The 24953-nt window shown below is 42.2% G+C and overlaps 1 protein-coding gene across 2 annotated transcripts in view; it reads left to right on the top strand.

The window, feature by feature from the left end:
* The window catches only part of TET3 (tet methylcytosine dioxygenase 3), a 110252-nt gene that overhangs the window by 64208 nt on the left and 21091 nt on the right, over positions 1-24953 (top strand). For both annotated transcript variants that reach the window (XM_070476046.1, XM_070476054.1), the window contains 2 exons: positions 13393-13483; positions 20438-20531. In XM_070476046.1, coding sequence (XP_070332147.1) covers positions 13393-13483; positions 20438-20531 — 185 coding nt within the window. The remainder of the gene's footprint in view (positions 1-13392; positions 13484-20437; positions 20532-24953) is intronic.

Raw genomic sequence — 24953 nt, 5'->3', positions numbered from 1 at the left:
CTTCCATGTCCTGGCTATTATAAACAGTGTAAAGATATACTTTTTAAATGACCCTGTAATCCCACTCATGGGCATATATCCAGAGAAAAACATGATCCAAAATGATACATGCACCCCCAGTGTTCATTGCAGCACTGTTTACAATAGCCAAGACGTGGGAGCACCCTAAGTGTCCATTGACAGAGGAATGGATAAAGAAGATGTGGTGCATATACACAATGGAATATTACTCAGCCATTAAAAGGATGAAATACCATTTGCAAAAAACATGGATGGACCTAAAGATTGCCATACTGAGTGAAGTAAGTCAGATAGAGAGGGAGAAATACCCCTTATATGTGGAATCTAAAAAGAAATAATACAAATGAACTTACAGAATAGAAAGAGACTCACAGACTTAGAGAACGAACTTATGGTTGCCAGGGTGGGGGCCGGGGAGGGATGGACATGTACACATTATTATTAATATATTTAAAATCGATAACCAACAGGGATCTACTATATAGCATATGGAACTCTGTTCAATGTTATGTGGCAGCCTGGATGGGAGGGGAGTTTGGGGGAGAAAGCATTCTCTTAATTGAAACATATATAGGAAGGTATATAAATCTTAAGCATACCTCTAGAGATACTGCAGATTTGGTTTCAGACCACTGGAATAAAGTGAATATCACATTAAAGTGAGTCCCATGGAATCTTTGGTTTCCCAGGGCATATAAAAGTTATGTTTGCACTATACTGTAGTCTGTTAGGGGTGTAATAGCATTATATATATATAAAATATACATACCTTAATTAAAAATACTTTATTGTTAAAAATGCTAAACATCATCTGAGCCTTCAGTGAGTTGTAATGTTTTTGAAACAGTAGCATCAAAGATCACAGATTATCATAATATATAAAATAATGAAAAAGTTTGACCTATTGTGAGAATTACCAAAATTCAAAGGAAAGCAAATGCCGTTGGAAAAATTGCACTGATAGACTTGTTCATCTTAAGTTTGCAAGAAAGCTTCAGTTTGTTAAAAAAAAAACAACAGCAAAACAAACAGTATCTGTGAAGGATAAATGAGGAATGCCTATACAGTTTTACAAAAAGCATGTATTTGTATAACCACATCAAGATCAAGAAACAAAACTATTATTTCCCTGGTGGCTCAGTGGATAATAATCTGCCTGCCAATGCAGGGGACATGGATTCAGTTCCTTGTCCAGGGAGATTCCACATGTCATAGAGCACCTGAGCCCGTGAGCCACAACTGCTAAGCTCATGAGCCACATCTGCTGAAGCCCACATACCCTACAGCCAGCAAGCTGCAATTGCTGAAGCCTGTGTGCCTAGAGCCTGTGCTCAGGAGAAACCACTGCAGTGAGAAGCCCGCACACCGCAACACAGAGTAGCCCCCACTCACCGCAACCAGAGAAAGCTTGCGTGTAGCAACTAAGACCCAGCGCAACCACAAATATAAATATTTTTTAAAAAGTAGAGTAATCTCAGCAAGGTTTTGTTTTTTTTGAATGATTTTGTTTATTTGGGGCTGTGCTGGGTCTTGGTTGCTGAACACAGGCTTTTCTCTAGTTGCGGTGAGCGGGGGCTGCTCTGCAGTTCCAACACGCAGGCTTCTTGTGGCGGCTTCTCATTGCAGAGCTCGGGCTCTAGGGTGCTCAGGCTTCGGGAGTTGCTGCCTGCGGGCTCGGTGGTTGCGACTCACGGGCTCCAGAGCGCACGCTCGGCAGTTGTGGTCCACAGGCTTAGCTGCTCTGAGGCATGGGAGATCTTCCCAGATCAAGGATAGAACTCATGTCTTCTGTTTTGGCAGCTAGCTTCTTTTTTAAAAAAAAAATACTGTTGAGGGCTTCCCTGGTGGCTCAGTGGCAAAGAATCCGCCTGCCAGTGCAGGGAACACAGGTTCAATGCCAGGTCCGGGAAGATCCCGCATGCCTTGGAGCAGCTAAGCCTGCGCGTCCCACTGCTGAGCCCGTGTGCTGCAGCTTCTGAAAACCAAGTGTATAGTGCTTGTTCTCCACGGCAAGGGAAGCCACCGCAACGAGAAGCCCGCGCACTGCAACGGAGAGTAGCCCCTGCTCGCTGCAGCTGGAGAAAGCCCACGCAAAGCAGTGAAAGCCCAGTGCAGCCGAAAATAAATAAGTTTTTTTTTTAAGAAACATAACTTTACCATCACATCAGAAACCTCTGTATACCCCTACCTGTATACACCTGTATACACCTGACTCCCTAAGTCAAACTGTGGCCTACAGACCAATTCTGGCTTACAGCTGTGAGCTAAAAAGTTTTTTTTTTTTTTAATGTTTTTATACTGTTTTTTAAAATCAAAAGAAGAATAGTATTTCATGGCTCATGAAAATTATATGATCAGATTTCAATGTCCGTGAAGTCTTAATGAAACACAGTCACGCTCATTTGCTTATGTTCTGTCTGTGGCTGCTTTTGCACTGCTGCTTCGGCTGTTATGCCACTTCAGTCGTGTCCGACTCTGGGCGACCCCAGAGATGGCAGCCCACCATACTCCCCAATCCCTGGGATTCTCCAGGCAAGAACACTGGAGTGGGTTGCCATTTCCTTCTCCAGTGCATGCATGCAAGCTAAGTCGCTTCAGTCGTGTCGACTCTGTGCGACCCCATGGACAGCAGCCCACCAGGCTCCTCTGTCCACAAGATTCTCTAGGTAAGAACACTGGAGTGGGTTGCCATTTCCTTCTCCAGCTTTTGTACTACATTAGCAAAACTGAATAGTTGCTGTAGAGACTGCATGCCCTGCAAAAAGCCTTGAATGTTTGCCATCTGGCCCTTAACATAAAAAGTCTGCTGACTCCTGTCCTAAGGTAACTACTGTTCTAACCACATTGATCAGTTTTGCCTGTTCTTAAACTTCACATGTATGTATTCTTTTATATTCTGGCTTGTTTTGTTCAGTGTTTGTGAGCTTTATCTGTTTGTGTGTAGCAATAGCTATTTGCTATACAGTATTCCATTTTATGAATATACCACCATTTATCCATTAGATTGTTGATAGTCTTTTGGGTTGTTTCTAGTTTGGGGTTATTATGAGTCATGCTGCTATAAGACATTCTTATATACATCCCTTGGTACGTGCATGTACGCACTTATATGCTACTATTGGGTGTGTATCTAGGACTGAAATTGTATGTGTTCAGCTTTAGTAGGCACTGTTTTCCAAAGTGGTTGTAGTAGTTTAAACTTCCACCAGTAGTACTTCACATCTAAACCAGCAAATGGTATCAGTAGGCTTTCTGCCACTGTGGTAGGTGTATAATTATGTCTCGTTGTGCCTTTAATTTGCATTTCCCTCATGATTAATGTATGTCCTCTTTTGTAGAGTTCAAGCCATTTTCCCATCTCTCTGTTGTGTTTCTTTTTCTTATTGATCAGTAAGGGTTCTTTTTTCTGGATGTGACTTCTTTGTTGGATGTATGAGTTGCTTTTCTTGGGATATTGAGATTAAATGTTTGACTTAAGAATTCTGTGCCCAGTAAAGTTGCCATTCATGTGTAAAGGCTCCGTAAAAACATTTCCAAACATGTTAGAACTCAAATTTTTTGGAGGTGGATCTAATAAGTAACAGATAGGGAAGTTTGATCTGTGGTGTGAAGGGGCTGGCAGTAAACACTAAATGTATTGTTTTTCTGAAACAAAAGGTAATTACTTATTTACACTATACTTGAACTTTGTTTTATATTACATATCTCTTTATAATAGAGGGGGAAAATATGTTCACAAGGATACTAACAAAAAGCAGGAGGTAAACTGAAGGAAGAAGTATGAGAAATTGTGTAAGGGTGCTGACTTCTTTTTCCCAAAGTACTGTTAGCATTACTGAAAGCATACTATAGGTTGGTGGGGCAGGGGGAAGTAAAATAAAACACAAAATCTAAAGATAGGAAAGAAAACCAGAAAACATGGAAAACGTAAAATGACAGAAGACCATGCATATAATAAATAATAAATGCAATAATAAATATAAATAGAATCAACTCGCCTACTGGATTTGATTAATAGCATGAGACAACACCAAGAATTCTAACAAACCTTATTTCACTATGGGAAAACAGAAGCATACATTTGTCACTGATTCAAAGCATATACTATATTCTATAGAACCTTATCCCAACCTTGTGAAATGTTGTCACCTGTCTGGCACTTAGTGAAAGCCCATTGCCACACGAAAGAGGAACATGTATAATGGTATATATCCTTAAATATGTAAATATGTATGCAAACTAGAAGAATTAAAATCGAGAATATATACTAGTTTTATAGGGCTTCCCAGGTGGCGCTAGCGGTAAAGAACCCACTTGCCAGTGCAAGCAGGATAAGTAAGAGGCGAAGGTTTGATCCCTGGGCCAGGAAGCTCCCTTGGAGGAGGACACAGCAACCCACTCCAGTATTCTTGGCTGGAGAATCCCTGCGGACAGAGGAGCTTGGCGGGCTACAGTCCATTGGGTCACAAAGAGTCGGACACAACTGAAGCCACAGCACTAGTTTATGACGAAGCATGTACCTGGCTGTAAGTCCAGTTTCTTCCCACAGAATATCTTCTCCCCCATACAGGCATCTAATCAAGGGAAAGATATATATATATATATATATATAAATATATATGTATTATATATTTTAATATGTATTATATATTTTTATATGTGTGTATTGTATATTTTTAATATAATGTATTATATATTTTTAATATATATACATAAAATCAGGGAAAGGGATGTAATTAAGAGAAATAAGACTTCTAAAGGACTACTTGGATGCCTTGTAAACTGCAAGGCATCTGTATAGGAAAAGGGAGAGAATTTTCCATATAGGAAAGGAAGAGAATGCCTTTGGTTTTGCTTGGCACTTGGAGCTATGTCTGCCCTTTGTGTGTGAGTGGCCTTCCCAGAGGATCCTGACCATCTAATTTCCAGGTTAACTTGGTTTTGGAGCTTCATATCTTTTTCCCCAGCTGCTGGGATGGAGTTGCCAAGATTTCCCTCATGAAAATCTCCTTTCTCTGCCTTTCATTGTAAGTTTTGAGTTTCTCTGATTTGGGACCCCAGAAGCTACATCACATCCCAGTTCCAGTGTGAGACCCTACAGTCCATCCCTTGCCTTGACTTTTCTCCAGACAGTAGAAACGGCAAGAGCCGCAAAGTTCTGGCATATTCCTATGTTCTATTTTCTGTACAGACTCTAGTATCCTAGTGCCTATAAAGAGCTTTGAGACCACTGCTTCCAACACTCATATTCTTACGTTCTCTTCCTACCCTTACCTTGGTCTCTTTCCTCCCCCACTCCACACACATCCTTCTTTAATCCTCTCTGTCTTATGGTTCAAAATTGTGTATATTTGGTATTGTGTATATTTCACTGAAAAGGATTAAAACGTTTACACATTGATAGGTCATGGACTGTGCTAGGTGCCTTACATCTCACGTAATCCTCAACAGTTCTAAAATATAGAAACATTACTTTCACTGCTCTGAAGCTCCTAAGTATTGTGTGACTTGGTCACAGTCAGACAGTTTGTTTGGCAGAGCCTAGACAGCAGCTGCATATTGAGTTCATATTACACTCCCAATACTGCACTTGGCCCTTTATGTATTTTACACAAGAAGGTGTGAGGATTAGAGAGGCTAGGAAGATAACTCACCAGTTGCCCAGGTCTCTGTAAAATCTGTGTTCATTCTGCTGTGATGTGGTAACAATAAAAATGTGATCCCTGCTTTGATATTTTTGTTGTATGCAAGGTGCTCTGGCAGTCCAGAGGGTAAGAGGAAGTCTAAAAAGTCTTCACAGAAAAGGTGGCATTTAAACTAGGCCTTAAGACATGAGTTTTCCAAAGAAAGAAAGAAATAAAGTCACTGCTGCCAATGGGAAGATGTGTTTCAAGACACAGGAGTCTTGCGTGGTTGTGTGAAAGGAGCTACATTGACTGCTGCAGGATGCGAGGCTGAGAGGTATGCAGAGATGACTCTTTGGGAGCCATGTGGACTCTGCTCTGGAATTTGGGTTCTATCTTCTGTCTGGCGTGAAACTGGTCTGATCAGATTTCTGTTTTGAGAGCATAGCTGGTAGTATTGTGTAGGATGGTCTTTGGAGGGCTGAGACCAGTTAGGAGACCATGACACTAATCCAGAGTGGGATGAAGAGTCTCCCTGAGCAGAGACCATAAGCAGTAGACAGCTTCCATCGGTTGTTAATTCCTCTGCTGATGAGCACACCATTGCCAGCCGTTTGTTTATTTTAAACCAGAAATACAACTGAACTCATTTTCACAAACCTTGTCTAACTCTTACATTTATTCTTAGTGTGGGTAATGACACACCTTTATGTGTGCGTACATCCTGATGTATGTATGATGGTGTGTATACTAACTGTAACATGACACATGCTATACTGAAATTTGCTTGTTTTCCCACTTAAAATATCTTGGAGGTCATTTTTTGGTCAGTAAATCTGGAGCTGCCTATTCCTTTTGGTAGATGCTTAGTATTTCATTATATGGATGTGCTATAATATATTTATAATACATAATGTATTCTGGACATTTAGGTTTCTGATATTTTACCATTACAAATAATGCAGTGAGTATTCTTTTATATACATATCACTTTGTACATATGTATGTATATCTGAGTTCCTAGAAATAAATTCTTAGAAGAATTTGACATTCTTTGAAATTACTGAGGCAAGCAGATTGGGCATTTGTAATTTTGATATATTGCTAAATTACTTTCCATACTGCCTGTTTTCCTGTACCCTCACCAACATGAGGAGTTATCAGACTTTGATGGTGACTCATCTGAAAGGTAAAACTGGTACTTTATTGTACCTTTACATATGTTTGACCCATTTTCATTCCCTTTCAAAGAACCAGTTTTATCTTTTTTTCTTCTACCTCTTGTATTATTGACCTTACTTTGCTGTGGGAGCACTTGATATGTTAAAGAAAGCAACCATTTGTCTGGTGTGAGATCCAAGTATTTCTCTCCAGTGTGGTGTTTTGTCTTTTGACTTGACTTTTGCTAGTTATTACTATAAATTTTTCTTTAGTTATATTTGTCAGAGTTTGGGGAGGGTCTGTGTGTATTGGCTTCAGAATTTCATCTTATACTTAGAGAAGACCTTCCCATTTCCATGATTATTTTTTAAAACGCATCCATTTTTTTCCTTCAAGAACTTGTTTAATTTTTTGTATTTAAATCTTTAACTGTTTGGGATGCATTTGGGGGCAAGGTATTCAGTATGGATCAAATTTTCCCCCAGTTCCAACACAATGCATTGAAAAATGAATCTTTCCTCTTTGACTGGAAGTGCTATAACGTATCTTCTTAAATGTGGGTCTTATCTTACCCCGTTAGACTATAAACTTTTTAAAGGCCCAATTAGTTATTGTTCTGTCTTGCTTTCCCCCTAAAACTGAGGATAATGTTCTACATAGAATAGGTACAACATTAATTTTTTACCTTTTAAAAGTTGTGAATTCCATGTATAGGGCGAGTACACGAAACATTCATGTACAGTTTAATGAATATTTATGAAATGAACACCTGTGTAACCACTGTCTAAATCAAGTAGTAGGCCATTTCCAGTTCCCCAGAAATCCCCTGTATGCCTTTCCCAATCACCTTTCTCTCCCATCCCCCAGAGGCAACCACTCTTTGACTTGTGATGATGATTTCCTAGTTTTTCTTTATATTAAGATTGAGCTATATGAAATTGCCAGTTTTTTGTAGGTAAAAAAAAACATTGAATATCTAATTTAGTTTAGACCTATGCATGGATTTCTGTGGGTTGAACCTGGGTTTGAATATTATTTAAATACAGTCTTGCTGTATTTATTATGTACTGTGCTTCTTCCACTGACTGTGGCGGTGTGGTGCTCAACCATGTTGCTGCAATTTGTCAGTTCTCATTGCAGGATATAAGCTGTTATATGACTCTACTGTGTTTTATGTGTCTAGTCCATTGTTGCTGGATTATGAGTTGTTTCCAGTTTTGACTACTGTGAATAATGTTGCTGTGAAAATCCTTGTACATGTTTTGATGCATGTGGCCAAGAATTCCTCTAGGACAAAACCAGCAAATTAGGGTCCCCTGCATAGTGTTTTATTAAAAAAAAATTTTTTTTTTCCCTTGGAGAAATTCTTTTTCTTTTTTAAAAAAGCTTTTATTTATTCACTGGATGTGCTGTGTCTTCACTGCTGCTCGGGCTTTTTTGTGGTTGTGGCAAGCGGGGGCTGCTCTGATTTCCGTGTGCAGGCATTGCTGTGGCCTCTCTTGAGTTGCAGAGCGCCGGCTCAAGGGCACGTGGGCTTCAGCAGTTGCAGCTCCCGGGCTCTAGAGCACAGGCTCAATAGTTGGGGTGCATGGGCTTAGTCGTTCTGTGGCCTGTGGGATCTTCCTGGGTCAGGGATCAAACCTGTGTCTCCTGCACTGGCAGGCGGATTCTTTACCACTGAGCCACCAGGGAAGCTCTGTTTTTAAAACTTTTTGTTATGAAATAATTTTATAGAAGAGTTGCAAAGTTGATGCAGAGTTCCTATATGCCCTTTACCCAATATACCCTAAATATATATGTCGTACATAATTATGGTACATTTAAAACTAATACCTTAATGTTGGTACAGTACTGTTAACTATAGACTTCTGGATTTTGTCAGTTTTTCCACTGATGTCCTTTTTCTGTTGTAGGAACCATTGCAGGATACCACATTGTGTTTAGTTGTATGTTTCCCTAGACATGACGCAAATTTACCAGCCGTAGTACAGTATTTTACAGTATTTGTATAAAGTTCTTTTGTTTATAGCCTTACAGTATCCAGTCAAGATAGCATTTTCCAGAGTTACTATTACATAGTCTTTTATTTCTTTCTCTTAGAAAAATTCATATAAAACTCACCCATGTTGTTGTATGAATCAGTTTTTTTAAATTGTGGTGAACTTTGTATAACATAAAACTAAGCATTTTAAAGTGAGCAGTTCAGTGACATTTAGCACTTTCACAGTATTGTGAAATAATCACCTCTGTCTAATTCCAAAACACTTTCATCACTCCAGAATAAAATCCTGCGCCTATTAAGTTGTAACTCTCCATTCCTTCTTCCTTCCAGCCTCTGGTAACTATGATTCCACTTTCTGTTTCTATGGATTTACCTATTCTGGATATTTCATTTGAATGGAATCATGCTATTATGTGATATTTTGTGTCTTGACTTTTCCACTTAGCATAATGTTTTTGAAGGTGTCTCCCTATTGTAGCATGTATCAGTACTTTATTCCTTTCTTTTCTTAAAATTGTGTTAAAATATATGTAGTATAAAATCTGCCATTTTAATCATTGTTTAGCACGCAGTTTAGTGTCATTAATTGCATTCACAGTATTATGCAATCATCACCACTATCTATTTCTAAAACTGTTCCAACACTCTAAACAAACTGTACCCATGAAACAGTAAGTCCTCATTCCTCACTCCTCCCAGCTGTTGGTAACCTCTAATCTAACTTTTTCCTTTATGAATTTGCCTGTTCTAGGTATTTCATATAAGTGGAATCATACAGTATTTGTCCTCCTGTGTTTGGCTTATTTCGCATCAGGAAACTTGCACAAGCCTCTTATCCTCATCCATCAGAGAGAAGACAGAAGGAGCTAGAATAGAAAACTAATCAAAATGATCACATGGATCACAGCCTTGTGTAGCTCAATGAAACCATGAGCCATGCTATGCCACCCAAGATGGACGGGTCATGATGGGGAGTTCTGAGAAAACATAGCCCACCTTAGAAGAGAATGGCAAACCACTTCAGCATTCTTGCCTTGAGAACCCCATGAACAGTATGAAAAGGCAAAAGATATGACACTGAAAGATAAGCCCCGCCCCAGATCAATAGGTGTCCCATATACTATTAGAGAAGAGCAGATAAATAGCTCCGGAAAGGATGAAGAGTCTGAGTCAAAGCAGAAACAATGCCCGGTTGTGGATGTATCTGATGCTGAAAGTAAAATCCGATGCTGTAAAGAGTAATGTTGCATAGCAACCTGGAGTGTTAGGTCCATGAATCAAGGTAAATTGGTAGTGTTCAAACAGGAGATGGCAAGAGTAAACATTGACATTTTAGGAATCAGTGAACTAAAATGGATGGGAATGGATGAACTTAATTCAGATGACTGTTATATCTACTACAGTGGGCAAGAACCCCTTAGAAGAAATGGGGTAGCCCTCACAGTCAACAAGAGAGTCTGAAATGCAGTTCTTAGGTATAATCTCAAAAACTACCAAATGATCTCAATTCGTTTCCAAGGCAAACCGTTCAACATCACAGTAATCCAAGTCTGTGCCCCAACCACTAATGCCAAAGAAGCTGAAGTTGAATGGTTCTATGAAGACCTACAAGACTTTCTAGAACTAACACCAAAAAAAGATGTCCTTTTCATCGTAGGGGATTGGAATGCAAAAGTAGAAAGTCAAGAGATACCTGGAATAACAGGCAAATTTGGCCTTGGAGTACAAAATGAAGAAGGGTAAAGGCTAATAGAATTTCACCAAGTGCGTGCACTGGTCATAGCAAGAACCCTCTTCTAGCAGCACAAGCAATGATTCTCTGCACATGGACTTCTTCAGATGGTCAATACCAAAGTCAGATTGATTATATTCTTTGCAGCGGAAGATGGAGAAGCTCTATACAGTCAGCAAATATAAGACCAGGAGCTAAGTGTGGCTCAGATCATTAAGTCAAAATTCAGACTTAAATTGAAGAACGTAGGGAAAACCACTAGGTCATTCAGGTATGACTTAAATAAAATCCCTTATGATTATATAAGTGACAAATAGATTCAAGGGATTAGATCTGGTAGACGGAGTGCTTGAAGAATTATGGATGGAGGTTCATAACATTGTACAAGAGGTGGAGACCAAAACCATCCCCAAGAAAGGAAATGCAAGAAGGCAAAGTGGTTGTCTGAGGAGGCCTTACAAATAACTGAAAAAAGAAGAGACGTGAAAGGCCAAGGAGAAAGGGAAAGATATACCCAACTAAATGCAGAGAATGGCAGGGAGAGATAAGCAAGCCTTCTTAAGTAAACAATGCAATGAAATAGGGAAAAACAATAGAATGGGAAAGACTAGAGATCTCTTCAAGAAAATTAGAGATAACAAGGGAACATTTCATGCAAAGATGGGGACAGGAGAGGACAGAAGCTGTAAGTACCTAACAGAAGCAGAAGAGATTAAGAAGAGGTGGCAAGAATACACAGGAAAACTGTACAAAAAATGTCTTAATGACCTGGATAACCACGATGGTGTGGTCACGCACCTCGAACCAGACGTCCTGGAGTGTGAAGTCAAGTAGGCCTTAGGAAGCATTACTACAAACAAAGCTAGTGAAGATGATGGAATTTCGGCTGACCTTTTTAAAATCTTAAAAGATGCTCTTAAAGTGCTGCATTCAATATATCAGTAAGTTTGACAAACTCAACAGTGGCCACAGGGCTAGAAAAGATCCGTTTTCATTCCAATCCCAAAGAAGGGTAATGCCAAAGCATTTTCAAGCTACTGCACAATTGTGCTCATTTCACGTGCTAGCAAGATAATGCTCAAAATCCTTCAAGCTAGCCTTCAGCAGTACATGAACTGAGAACTTCCAGATGTACAAGCTGGAATTAGAAAAGGTAGAGGGATCAGTGATCAAATTGCCAACATCTACTGAATCATAGAAAAAGCAAGAGAATTCCAGGAAAACATCTGCTTCATTGACTACACTAAAGCCTTTGACTATGTGGATCACAACAAACTGTGGGAAATTCTTGAAGAGATTGAAATACCAGATCACATTACCTGCCTCCTGAGAAGCCTGTATGCAGGCCAAGAAACAACAGTTAGAACCAGACATGAAACAACAGACTGGTTCAAAATTGGGGAAGGAGTATGTCAAGGCTTTATATTGTCACCCTGCTTATTTAACTTCTATGCAGAGTACGTCATGCAAAATGCCAGGCCAGATGAATCACAAGGTGGAATCAAGATTGCTGGGAGAAATGTCAGTAACCTCAGAAATGCAGATGACACCAACCTAATGACAGAAAATGAAGAGGAACTAAGGAGCCTCTTGATGAAGGTGAAAGAGGAGTGAAAAGCCTGGCTTAAAACTCAACATTCAAAGCTAAGACCATGGCATCCGGTTCCATCACTTCATGACAAATAGATGGGAATAGAATGGAAATAGTGACAGACTTTATTTTCCTGGGCTCCAAAATCACTGCAGATGGTGACTGCAGCCATGAAATTAAAAGACAGTTGCTCCTTAGAAGAAAAGCTATGACAAATCAAAATAGCATATTAAAAAGCAGAAACACCACTTTGTTGACAAAGGTCTGTATAGTCAAAGCTGTGACTTTTCCAGTGGTCATGTGTGGATCTGAGAGTTGGACCAAAAGAAGTTTGAGTGACAATGAATTTATGCTTTCAAACTGTGGTGCTGAAGAAGACTCTTGAGAATCCCTTGGACTGCAAGGAGGTCAAATCAATCAATCCTAAAGGAAATCAGTCCTGAATATTCATTGGAAGGACAGATGCTGAAGCTGCGATATTTTGGCCACCTGATGTGAATAGTTGACTCATTGTAAAAGACCTTGATGCTGGGAAAGACTGAGGGAAAGAGGAGAAGAGGGTGACAGAGGATCAGATGATTGGATGGCAATATCGACTCAATGGACAAGTTTGAGCAAACCCAGGGAGATAGTGAAGGGTAGGAAAGCCTGGCATGCTGCAGTGCATAGGGTCACAAGTATGGGACACGACATGACTGAGCAACTGAACAACAGGAAAATGTTTTCCAGGTTCATTCATGTTGTAGCATGTATCAGAAAAAATCCTTTTTATGGTCAAATAATATTCTATTGTATGGATATATCACATTTTGTTCATCTGTGTTGATGGACGCATCTGCTGTTTTCACCTTTGGCTCTCATGAGTATGCTGCAGTGGACACGGCATACAGGTGCTGTTGGAGTCCTCGTTTTCAGTTTGTTTGGGGTCTGTACCTTAAAATGGAGTGCTTTGCTAACCTCTGGTTTAGATAATATATAATGATAAACTGAATGCCAAAGTGGTTAGACCTCAGTCTTGATAGTATGTAGTTTTATCAGATTTTTAAATGTTTGCCAACTTGGTCTATGTATAATGGTGTTTCATTGTGATTTTAATTTGTAGTTCCTGATTTCTAATGAGATTGAATGTATTCATATGTTTATAAGCCATTTGAATTTCCTGTTTTATAATGTACCATTCATTTTCCTACTGGTGGTTTGCCTTCCTGAATTTCTGTTGGTGAATTGATGTCTCCAAATCATGTTTACTCTGTTTCTGCAGAACAAATAGTGGAGAAAGATGAAGGTCCATATTATACTCATCTGGGATCTGGCCCCACAGTAGCCTCCATCCGGGAACTCATGGAGGAGCGGTGAGTGATGCACAGATGTCCAAGGAGAAATGGGCAAGTTGTTAATAGAATGTGCATTTTAAGCACCTCTCATTTTCATTGCCTTATACTAGACAGCCTACAGAAAGGAATCCCTGATACCCAGACTGTGAAAAGTTGAATGTGGGATTTCCACCCCACCAGTGCTCTGGGTTTCTTTCTGTCTGTAGGTCTGCCCTTCATATATTCCTCTGTCCCTGCTTTCTCTCACTCTTTATTGACATAGTTTTCCTTAAAGAAATGGGGTTAAATGGTTGTGGGTCCTGTGGAGTTTCCCATGGCTGAATTTTGCTGCTACCATCCCTGTGGTATTTAACAGGTTCTTCTGCCCTGTGTCCTGTAAATTGGCAGTTAGATCTAAAGGCTTGATCAGAATCTGATTGTTTCTTTCTTTTAAAACTATTCCTAGGTGATGTTTTGTATCACCACTAGGAGGAATGTATGCCTCATATTTGGCCAGTGGGCACCTATTTACGTGATCTCCTGAGTCATTTTGACATGATCCTAGGAGTTTTTGATTTCTTGTATTTTTATGGCGGAAAAATTATTTAGAAAAGAGACTCCAGGTGCTGGGAGTGCCCATTTCTCTAGGCCATTTCAAGTAGAAAGAGCCAAGATATATGTGTAGGTTTTTTACTTTTGTTACTGTTTAGTGATTAAATACATTTGAGTTTATGTACACTTACAATTCAACACAAGACTGTAGGGCTTTTGCTTAATAGCTCTGTTCTGCTTTTTTAACAGCAGTTTTATATAAATAGAAACTTTTAAATCCATGTGTGTCCCCAGTAGATACTAAATACTATGAGTCCCAGAGTGTAGAGCAGTAAAATAGCTCGGTGATTGGGAACACTGGGACCCTGGAGCTAGAGCTCAGGTCCAAGTCCTGGCCCTTCCACTCACTGCTGAGTTCTTCGGTAAGTTGCTCTACTTCTGTGTGACTCGGTTTTCTTATCTACAGAATGGAGATGATAAAAGCATGTACATTGAAGGAGAATTATGAGGATAAATGGAATTGATGTCTGGAAAGCACCTGGTCCTTACTCGTAAATATTACATACAGGGTGTCTGCATGATATCCACATGGACTGTGGGTTTTTTAATAACTAAGGTTTATTAGTATTTTAATAGTAAAGTCACAGATTATGTAAGACATAAATGTGTTTGCTCATACATATACATACAGATGTGGAAGGCCAAGGGCTAAGTAGCTTAGAATTTCCAGAAATTTGGGGAGCAATTTTATCTGACCAGTGTAGCTAAACTGATAAATTAGCAGGAAACATGATTTTGAATTGCATAACTGTAGTGATGTCCCCGAATGAATAAAAGGTAAGGTGGATGGAGGACAGTGATCTGCTGTAAACACTCTTAATTATCCTGTACCATCTGGAAACATTTATATTCATAGTAGCCCATCAGAAAAGCATTTGATTAAAGACCCAATCTGTAAATTCAAGCCTGATTGAAAGAGCACCTCTGAGTCCATGAAAATTGTCAAAAAGTCTACAGATTACAAATGTTGGCAAGGATGTGGAGAAAAGGGAACACTTAAAAACAGTATGTGGGCTTCCCTAATAGCTCAATTGGTAAAGAATCTGCCTGCAATACAGGAGACCCCAGTTCAATTCCTGGGTTGAGAACACCTGCTGGAGAAGGGAGAGGCCACCCACTCCAGTATTCTTGGGCTTCCCTTGTGGCTCAGCTGGTAAAGAGTCCACCTGCAATGCAGGGGACCTGGGTTTGATCCCTAGGTTGGGAAGAACCCCTGGAGAAGGGAAAGGCTACCCACTCCAGTATTCTGGCCTGGGGAATTCCGTGGACTGTATGGTACATGAGGTCACAAAGAGTTGGACACGACTGAGCAACTTTCACTTTCAATACAGTATGTGGGATTGCTGAGAAAAACAAATATCATATATGAACACAAATTATGTGGAATCTAGAAAAACAGTTCAGGGGAGCCTGTTTGCAGGTCAGGAATGGAGATGCAGATGTAAGGAATGGACGTGTGGACAGGGGTCGTGGAGGAATCGGGAGTGTAGCGTTGGCATATGTATGTACTACCATGTGTAAGATAGGTAGCTCGTGGGAACCTTCTTTGTAGCGCAGGGGGCTCAGGTCCATGCTCTGTGATGCCCTAGAGGGGTGGGATGCGGGGGTGGGTGGGCAAGAGGTCCAGGAGGGAGGGGATGTATGAATACCTGCAGCTGACTCACTTCATGGTACAGCAGAAGAGTACCAGACCTTGTAAAGCAATTATACTCAAAAAACCCAGTGTGTGTGGTTTAACACGCACCCCTGCATGTGCCCGCGTGTATATGTCTTGCAGCTTGGAGGTTGGAGTGGGCATCATTTTGGCCAGCGGTTTTTGAGAGGAATTTTGACACCATTGTTTACAGGTTGAGGGCTGCAGTGGCGTCAGATATACAAGTTTGACCTGGGATGGTTTTTACATTTGTTTGTTTCTTGGTAACAATTTTATAAGATTTCTAGACAGCTCTCTAAATAACTTTTAGTTATAGAAGAGTGTGTTTTGAAATAAGGATTAAGAGATAATGATGCAGTTGAGATTTGTCCTTTCCTTTTTTCTCATTGCTTTAAAAATAACAGCCAAGTGTAGATTCTTCAGAAACTGATCCAAGGGAGGAATTCCTCTCAAGACCAGGAATACTTGTGTTTTTCCTCAGCAACTGGTTTATTTTTATCTTAAGGACCTTGTAAATCATGGAACAGATTGTGTTTCCATCTTTATGTTGGCTGTTAGTAAGCTTAGCACCAGATTTGTGTATTCTCATTAGGAGGAACGTGATTTCTCATCTTTGGCCCATGGAAGTCTATGCAGGTTCACCCCTGAGTCCTTTTGACGTGACCCTAAGGAGCCTTCATTAGCTTCCTTGATTTCTTATGTGATGAAATGTTCTAGACTCATCTCTTTAAAGTATGCATAAGATCCCACCGTTTGCATTTTACATACAAACATCATGTCTGTCTGTTTCCCCCTTTACCCTGATTTTATCACCTGTTGTTTTTATCACATAGACATCTTTTTAAGCTTCTTCCGGAACAAGGAGGGGAATGAATGATTGCTGAAACTCACCTCGATGGGAGTCTAGTTTGGGAATGATCCGAGCTACCCCTTTCTCTAGACTTCGCCCCCACCCTTTGTCTGCAGGACCAATCTACAGCCAGGAGTTGGCCAAGACGAGGAGGGAAGAAAACTGAAACCCAGGGGATGTTGGTGCTTTTAGCTTATCTGGTAAAGACTTTGGAAGGAGGGGGAGGTTCAAAGCAAGTCCTGAAATGTTATAAAATTTGTTAATGGGTTCCATACCCCCTAGGTACCCAGGTCCTTGTCGTCATAGGTAATTGGAGTCGGGTGTTCAAACCCATATCTGAGAAGGGCCTGGTGCACAGGGCCACATGTCCTCTAACTGGGAAGGGGCTTCTCTGCAGCCTGGCAGTTCAGTAAATGTTCATTCTGGGAATGAAGCACCAACACCCTGCTAGCAAATCCTCTGAGTTTGGGGGGAACTGGTCTCATTATTGTGTGATGGAGGTAACCCCAAAGAATCACAACTTTAGATCAGCGGTTATCAAGCTTGAGCATGCTTCAGGTTTCTGGAGGACTTGTGAAAGCACAGATGGCTGGACCCCAGCCCAGGGTTTCTGAAACAGCAGGCCTGGGATGGGACTTGAGAGTCTGCATGCTGGTCCCAGCACCACCTTTGAGAATCACTGGCTAAGACGATCAAGTTACCCTTTAAAATAAAGTTTCAGCCTATCCTTGCAGACTTTACTTTAGGGTCTAGGAGTTCACCTATATTCTAACCTCTTAATGATAGGCAAGAAACTAAGACATTTAAGAAAAAAAGAGCTAAATCCAGAGTTGTTGGTTGTCTTTAAACACAGAGACAGTCCTGGTTAAAAAAAATTTTGCCTGATCAGACAGTGCTTGGCCCTTTTATTTGCTCTGAAATACAAGGTTCACTGCAAGAAGCATTTCTCATGAGGATAGGACAGTGCGGAAGGTCTTGGTCAGAAAGCCCGAGTCTGTGTCCTCAACTCACCCTTCTGTGGGGAACGACGATATCCTGTGGGTTTTGGTGAGAGCGGTATGGTCACCTTGGGTCATTCTTCCCACTGCGGCCCCAGGACATACAGTGCCCAGGCTCTGTGCGCATGGGCCACTTCCTGATAAATGCTTGTGGGGTTGAAAGTTTTCCAGGAGTCAGACAAAAGCAGCACTATCTGGTCTTTTCCTTTTGAGCCAGACCATGCTATATAAACCCCCCAGGGTCCTGTCTGCAAACACGTTCTATAACATAGCCTGAGAACTTCAGTGTAGCAGTTATCAGCTTTTCACTTCATTCCCGAGGACTTAAGTGAAACAGAGAACATTGAACTCAGAGAGACCTTAGATCATCATTTTCAAAAGTACTGTTTTCTTTTCCAGTTACAAAAATAAAACATGTCTATAAAAGGCCATTTTTAAAAAGCTTATAGTGAATAAAGCTCTCTAGTAATTATCCTCCGAGAAGAAAAAATTTTTTCAAGTTTGATTTTTTTCTGAGCATTTACAAAGATAACATGTATATAGAGAAATTTTGAACAAGATGGGATCAAGAATACTATACCCATGTTGGTGGATACTTTCCCCTCCACTTAGTTTTTCTCATGTCAGTACATATAATTCTGTTGAATCCTTTTTGATAGCTAAATGGTTTTCCACTGGCATGGACATTTATTTAATTATGTTTTATTTAGCTAGTCCTGTACTAGATATTTGGGCTTCCCTGGTGGCTCAGTGGTAAAGAATCTGCCTGCCAACACAGGAGACCTGGGTTCTATCCCTGGGTCAGGAAGATTCCCTGGAGGAGGGAATGACAGCACACTCCAGTATTCTTGCCTGGGAAATACTGTGGACAGAGGAGCCTGGCAGGCCACAATCCATGGGGTCACAAAAGAGCTGAACACAACCCAGCAACTAAGCAACAACAATACTGGATATTTTTGTTGTTTCCAAATTTTCTCATTGATGCAACAATATCTTGTTCCTAAATCTTGGTGTATTTGTACAAGTTATATCAGAGATTCCTAGAAGTGAAGTGGATAAGATAAAGAATTATGTATAACTGTATATGAATTTATATAAATAATATGTAAAACAGTAGTAGTTGTAATAGTTATGATACAAATGCCTAGTAGTTATGATAACATTACCCTCTATTAAATAGTATATTGAAATAATATGCCATGACCAAATTGGATTTGTTACAGAAATATAACAATTGTTGGATTTAGACAGTCTGTTAAAATAGCATACCTTGTTAATTGACCAAAGGAGAAAAACCATTCTTCTGTGTCCTTAGTCGTTAAAAATGTATTTGATAAAATTGATCAGTTCTTTTCTTAAAGTTTTTTAAAAATGTATCTATGGCTGTGTTGGGTCTTCATTGCTACATGTGGGCTTTCTCTAGTTTTGGTGACTGGGGGCTACTCTCTAATTGCCGTGCATGGGCTTCCCATTGCAGTGGCTTCTCTTGGTGCAGAGCATGGGCTTTAGGGCGCACGGACTTAGTTGCCACTCAGCATGTGAAGTCCTCCCGGAACAGGGATCAAACCCATGTCTCTGCATTGACAGGTGAATTCTTAACCACTGGGCCACCAAAATTGATCAATTCTTGATTAACAATTCTTAGAACAGGAAACCGTTAATAGAGCTCTTCAAAATAAGGGAGTCTCTGTCTCTAGCCCAAAGTTAGCAAGCTGCATGCTCAGGGGTGAGTCCTTGGAAACATTTCTAGGAAAGTCAGGAAATAAGCAAAGATGCCTGCAAGAGCTCTGGAAGCGCTGGCCAGTACAGACAGACAGGAAACTGAAGTAAAGCCATGGAAAGTGGAAAGGAGAAGCTGGCAAATAACCATTATTCTCAGATGATATGATATTGTATTAGAAACTAGAAGCTATTAAAAATAAGACAAGTTAGTAAGATGGATGTTTGCAGTGTGAAGAATACTTACTGGGCTCTTCCTTTGTGCCAGAAACTTTGATGTATTGGATTGGCCAGGAAGTTCATTCAGGTTTCCCAGCCCCTGTTCCCGACTGAACTTTTTGGCCAGCCCAGTGCTTTTAAGGCACTGCCAAGCCTAGGAGACAGGAACCATTTTTATGTCCATTTTACAGATGAAGAAACTGAGGCTTAGAGAAGTTCAGGCGTTTGGCCACAGTCTTGTAACGAAAGGGCTGTGTGGGCTCTCAGGCCCAGCTCTCTGACCTCCGTGGCTGCACTGTAGCCGGCCTTGCCCCCAGGTAGCTGTGTGCCCTTCAGCAGGTCATTTCAGCTCCGAGGGCCACAGTTTCCTCACCTCTGCACGTGGTGAATCCCTGAGTGTGTGCACACGTGTGTGGGCCAGCGCAGGGGTGTGTGCAGGAAACAGGCGTGTTTCCTGTAAGTCCAAGGGAATCTCGGAGCCAGTGTGTCCTGGGGAGGCCACTTCCCCCTGGACTCAGCTATCTGTCCTCATCTGTTCAAATGTCATTTGGGGATTGTTGAAAGACAGTAATAAGGGTTTCCCCCATTTGTTTTCTTTTGTCTATTGAATTTTATTGACTTTATAAGTAGCTAAGTCTGCTAACAGGGCTGCATACAAATGCCTATGTTGAGCCTTTGGTTTGAGGGCTCAGAGAGAATCATCAGAGACCTTCTGCCCTGGGGCAGGATGGAGCCAGGTGGGCCAGAGGCCCTGAGGTCTATAAGTGGAGGTGTGTTCCCAGAGGCTCGAGCACTGAATAAATGTTTAAATCTTTCTCTTCCTTTTCTGTTGCCCCCATGGTAACTAGAAACCCAAGCGGAAACACGCTGAGACTTGCCTTCTTACCAGGACTCCTTTGGGATTCAGGTGTGCTAATGGTGGCTTCTGTCTTGCTCTCCAGGTACGGAGAGAAGGGGAAAGCCATCCGGATCGAGAAGGTCATCTACACGGGGAAGGAAGGGAAGAGCTCACGTGGCTGCCCCATCGCAAAGTGGGTACGTGTCAAAGCTCCACAGCCCAAACTGGACTGGGGAGTTGGGGGCAGACGTGTGCACCACCCAGGGAGCTATGAGCCAGCATCTGGTGCTGGTTAGGGTCATCTTCCCCCAGCCTCAGCTGTTGGTCCTCACTTTGTTTAAATGCCAGCTCCTGATGTCCAGGGCTGGCCTTGGAACTTCTCTAGTTGTTATGCTCAACTCGTACTGCCGTTGTCGTTCAGGGCTGCAGGGGAAGGAGATGCGGAAGGTAGCTGGAGACATCATCGTGCTCAAGGCTGGGCCCCACCGTGACTCCTCTGCCCCCGCTGTGTGCCCTGGTGCTGGGTGTCCCTGTCTCTAGTCCATGAGAACCACGCCCCTGGGCAGAATCAGGACAGCATTGCATCTGCTTGACTTCTGAGCCACTGTTTCCTATAGGCAGCCAGCGTATCATGGCAGAGGGATCATCAGTATCTCAGACCCCAGTTTCACCCAGTTTTCTGACCTGTCCTTCCAGCCCTCATAGAGCACTTTAGAACCACTATAGAACCCTGCCCAGAGCAGCAGCAAATTTATCAGGTAGCTAATTGTTCACTGCTTGGTAGGAAGAATATGCATGGAAAATAGAAGGCTCTGTCCCTGTGTTCAAACTGCTTGAATGTAGAGACAGCAGGAAGTAAGATCGTGAAGACTTGAATAATCAGAGTTTAACATTGAGAGGCAGGCTTGGTGGTGTTGAGTTCAGGGGCAAGGGATGTGAGTGGCAGGAGGAGTTCAGGCTGGGTCTTCCAGAGAAGGTGGATATGCACAGGGCCCTATTAAATGGGCGAGGAGAAGTAGAAGCATTCCTGGTGAGGAGAGTCATGTGGGCAAAGGCAGAAAGGCAGGGTGAACATGCACTCAGCTCACTTCGAGTGAAAGATGGTAGTAACATGAGCTCTGTCAGACTCTGTTTTTATTTGGTCTGTATCCCACCCCTTTGCACCTTTATGTTTAATGAAAATAATAGGTATCTAAACCTGAACTACCACATATCTATTTGTAGCAGTTTTCAGATGGTAGCACAGAATTGTCTGGAAAAATCTGAAATACGTAAGAGTATTCAGGGGTATATAAAAGAATGTTTTCCCCACCCTCGTGAAAGGTGGTCATTATAGTAGGAGGTTAATTATTTCTCTGGCTGATCAGGGTGGGGTGTTATCCCTCCCAGAGAACCCATCAGGGAAGTGGTGTCTTTCCCTTCCTCCTGCTAATTTATGTAGTCGTTGAGGAATTCCAAAGTGTTGGGCAAGAAACTGAAGATCCTTGGGGCATTGGCAGACTTTTCCGCTTCAGAAACAGTTGCCCCCTTAAAGCCACAGTTGGCTCTGTGGACAGTGTTGAGGATAAGAATATGCATCTTAATCCTCAGACACCCATGGTGAAGCTTTTGCTCTTGACCAACGCTCATGTGTCTCTGCTGAGGGCTGGGGAGGAAGGCGCCCAGGTAAAGCGTGAGATCCGTTTCTGGGGCCATGAGAGAAAAACAGAATGATTGAGGGAAGAACGTGGTCCTCAGAACTCTGGTCCCTCCAGGCTCTGTGGGCAAATGCCCAGAGCTGGGCACATGAACACAGTGCTTTGTCCAAAGGTTGGAATAGCTTGTGAATATCACCAAGCCTGGGGGAGTGCCCATCACCAATGCTCATCTTCTTTCTTTTTGAAAGAAAAGCTCATATAGAAGGGAATACATAGTGATGGAGAGGTGAGGAAATTCCACATCTGATGAGTGAAAATAAAATGAGAGAGGAGGGAAATTTTGTTAATGAGAAGAGTGGCAGATCATAGAACTATTAATACAGTGGCAAGAAAATGGCAGTACTGTGTTTTTTGTTTTCTAACCATCTCCCACAGGGTGGTGAATTTCCCTTATTTATTGCCTACACAGCCATCAAATAACCCTATGTATTACGGTTGTAGGGCTCATCTAGAGTTCCACCTCCTTGGAAGTTAGAGAAGGGACAGAGGTTCCCTTTCTCTGCCCCCGTGTGGAAATGGCCCACAAATGCTAAGGACAGATTGTTCTCAGTGGCGGCACGGCCGTGGTCCATCGCCGTGGGGGGTGGTAGCTCCCAGCTTCCTGTGCTGGCCTGGCCAGCGCCTTCCATGCTCTCCCCGCCGCCCCGCCCCACCCCGTGTCTAGGTCCTGGGTGTTCGTTCCAGCCAGGGTTCCTTCTGGGTCTGCAGCCATGACCTTCAGCTACAAGCCGTGTGCCCGACAAGTTTTAGATTTAGCCAGCTGGGATCTTGGGCGACAAAGCTGAGGTGCATCATGGAGGCCCAGCAAATGTGTGTTCAGAGAATGATCTAAGAAACCAGTGGGGACCCCCCCCCAGAGAGCCTGCTGGTAATCTCAGATTTTAGGGTGGCCTGTACAAAGTGTGGAAGTCACGAAGCGTGGAGATGAGGGAGCGACGCGGGTAGGATCCCAAAGGCTCAGGATAAATGGAGGCATACCAGACGCAAACAGTGCAGACACGATAAACGGGCTTTTGGTAGAAGAGCTCTGGAGATGCTGCTTGGGCCAGCCCGTAATGGTAACAGGTCAGAAGGCAGATATTTGAAGGCCCACCGGGCGCATGGTAGAGCAGACTTACCTGTGGAACCCCAGTGCTGGAACTCAGACCAAGGCTGAGAGTGATGGGGGAATAGATTTGGGTTTCTGCTCTGCGCTCAGGGAACCCCTGCCCCACACCTCGGTGATTTGTTTACAGTCCTGTGATGGCATGTGAACCGTCTGCGTTGCTGTGCTCTGAGTGTTGGTGTGTTCACACCTTACGTTGGACTCTGACTTCTGCACGTTGTGTATTTCGTCCTACTGGGTTCCTTCATAGAGTGTGGATAGGGAGCTCCGCTTGGTTATAGCTCTTTTGCGTGTATCCAGAGGCCTGTGAGGGTGTGGTCACAGGGCTGTCTGCTCCTGCCTCTGCACATTTACGTGTGACTAGGCACATTTAGGGCTTCCCAGGTGGCTCAGAGGTAAAGAACCTGCCTGCCGGTGCAGGAGACGCAGGAGACCCAGGCTTGATCCCTGGGTTGGGAAGATCCCCCTGGAGGAGGAAATGGCACCCCAGTCTAGTATTCTTACCTGGGAAATCCCATGGACAGAGGAGCCTGGTGGGCCACAGTCCATGGGGTCGCGAAGAGTCAGAACATGGCTGAGCACACATGCACAGGCACGCGCAGACGCGGAAACCTGTAGGGCATGGCCTCAGTCCGCGCTCTGACGGCACAGGCCTGTCTGTGTGCTCTGAACGTGTGTTGCACATGAATGTAATTAGCCAGTGCTCTGCTGAGGCACACCCTACTACCTACTATGTGTGCATGCCCATGAAGTGCCCGGCTCAGTCTGCAGAAAGCCAGCCACACACGGAAATGATCAGTGGCAGTTCATATATTCACTGATCCACAAAAACAATTTTATAAATGATGTTGCAATCATTGCTTCCACAAAGGGTGGAGGTGCTGGCCTCCATCACTGCTATGACTCAAAGCAGGAACTCTTGGCTCAGGTATGTTTTGTTTAGTATACAAGATGTCCTTTAAATTTTTTTTTTTCCATTTATTTTTATTAGTTGGAGGCTAATCACTTTACATCATTACAGTAGTTTTTGTCATACATTGAAATGAATTAGCCATGGATTTACATGTATTCCCCATCCCGGTCCCCCCTCCCACCTCCCTCTCCACCCGATCCCTCTGGGTCTTCCCAGTGCATCAGGCCCGAGCACTTGTCTCATGCACCCAACCTGGGTTGGTGATCTGTTTCACCCTAGATAATATACATGTTTCAATGCTGTTCTCTTGAAACATCCCACCCTCGCCTTCTCCCAGAGTCCACAAGTCTGTTCTATACATCTGAGTCTCTTTTTCTGTTTTGCATATAGGGTTATCGTTACCATCTTTCTAAATTCCGTATATATGTGTTAGTATACTGTAATGGTCTTTATCTTTCTGGCTTACTTCGCTCTGTATAATGGGCTCCAGTTTCATCCATCTCATTAGAACTGATTCAAATGATGCAGAAAAAGCCTTTGACAAAATTCAACATCCATTTATGATTAAAACTCTCCAGAAAGCAGGAATAGAAGGAACATACCTCAACATAATAAAAGCTATATATGACAAACCCACAGCAAGCATCACCCTCAATGGTGAAAAATTGAAAGCATTTCCCCTGAAATCAGGAACAAGACAAGGGTGCCCACTCTCACCACTACTATTCAACATAGTTTTGGAAGTTTTGGCCACAGCAATCAGGGCAGAAAAAGAAGTAAAAGGAATCCAGATAGGAAAAGAAGAAGTGAAACTCTCTCTGTTTGCAGGTGACATGATCCTCTACATAGAAAACCCTAAAGTCCTTTAAATTTTGAAGGAAGTTCTGGTACATGGATGAAACTT

The sequence above is a fragment of the Odocoileus virginianus genome, chromosome 2 (genome assembly GCF_023699985.2).
Source record: "Odocoileus virginianus isolate 20LAN1187 ecotype Illinois chromosome 2, Ovbor_1.2, whole genome shotgun sequence".
Taxonomy (NCBI): Eukaryota; Metazoa; Chordata; class Mammalia; order Artiodactyla; family Cervidae; genus Odocoileus; species Odocoileus virginianus.
Note: the sequence above shows the minus strand (reverse complement) of the source record. Positions and strands in the feature narration are given on the sequence as shown.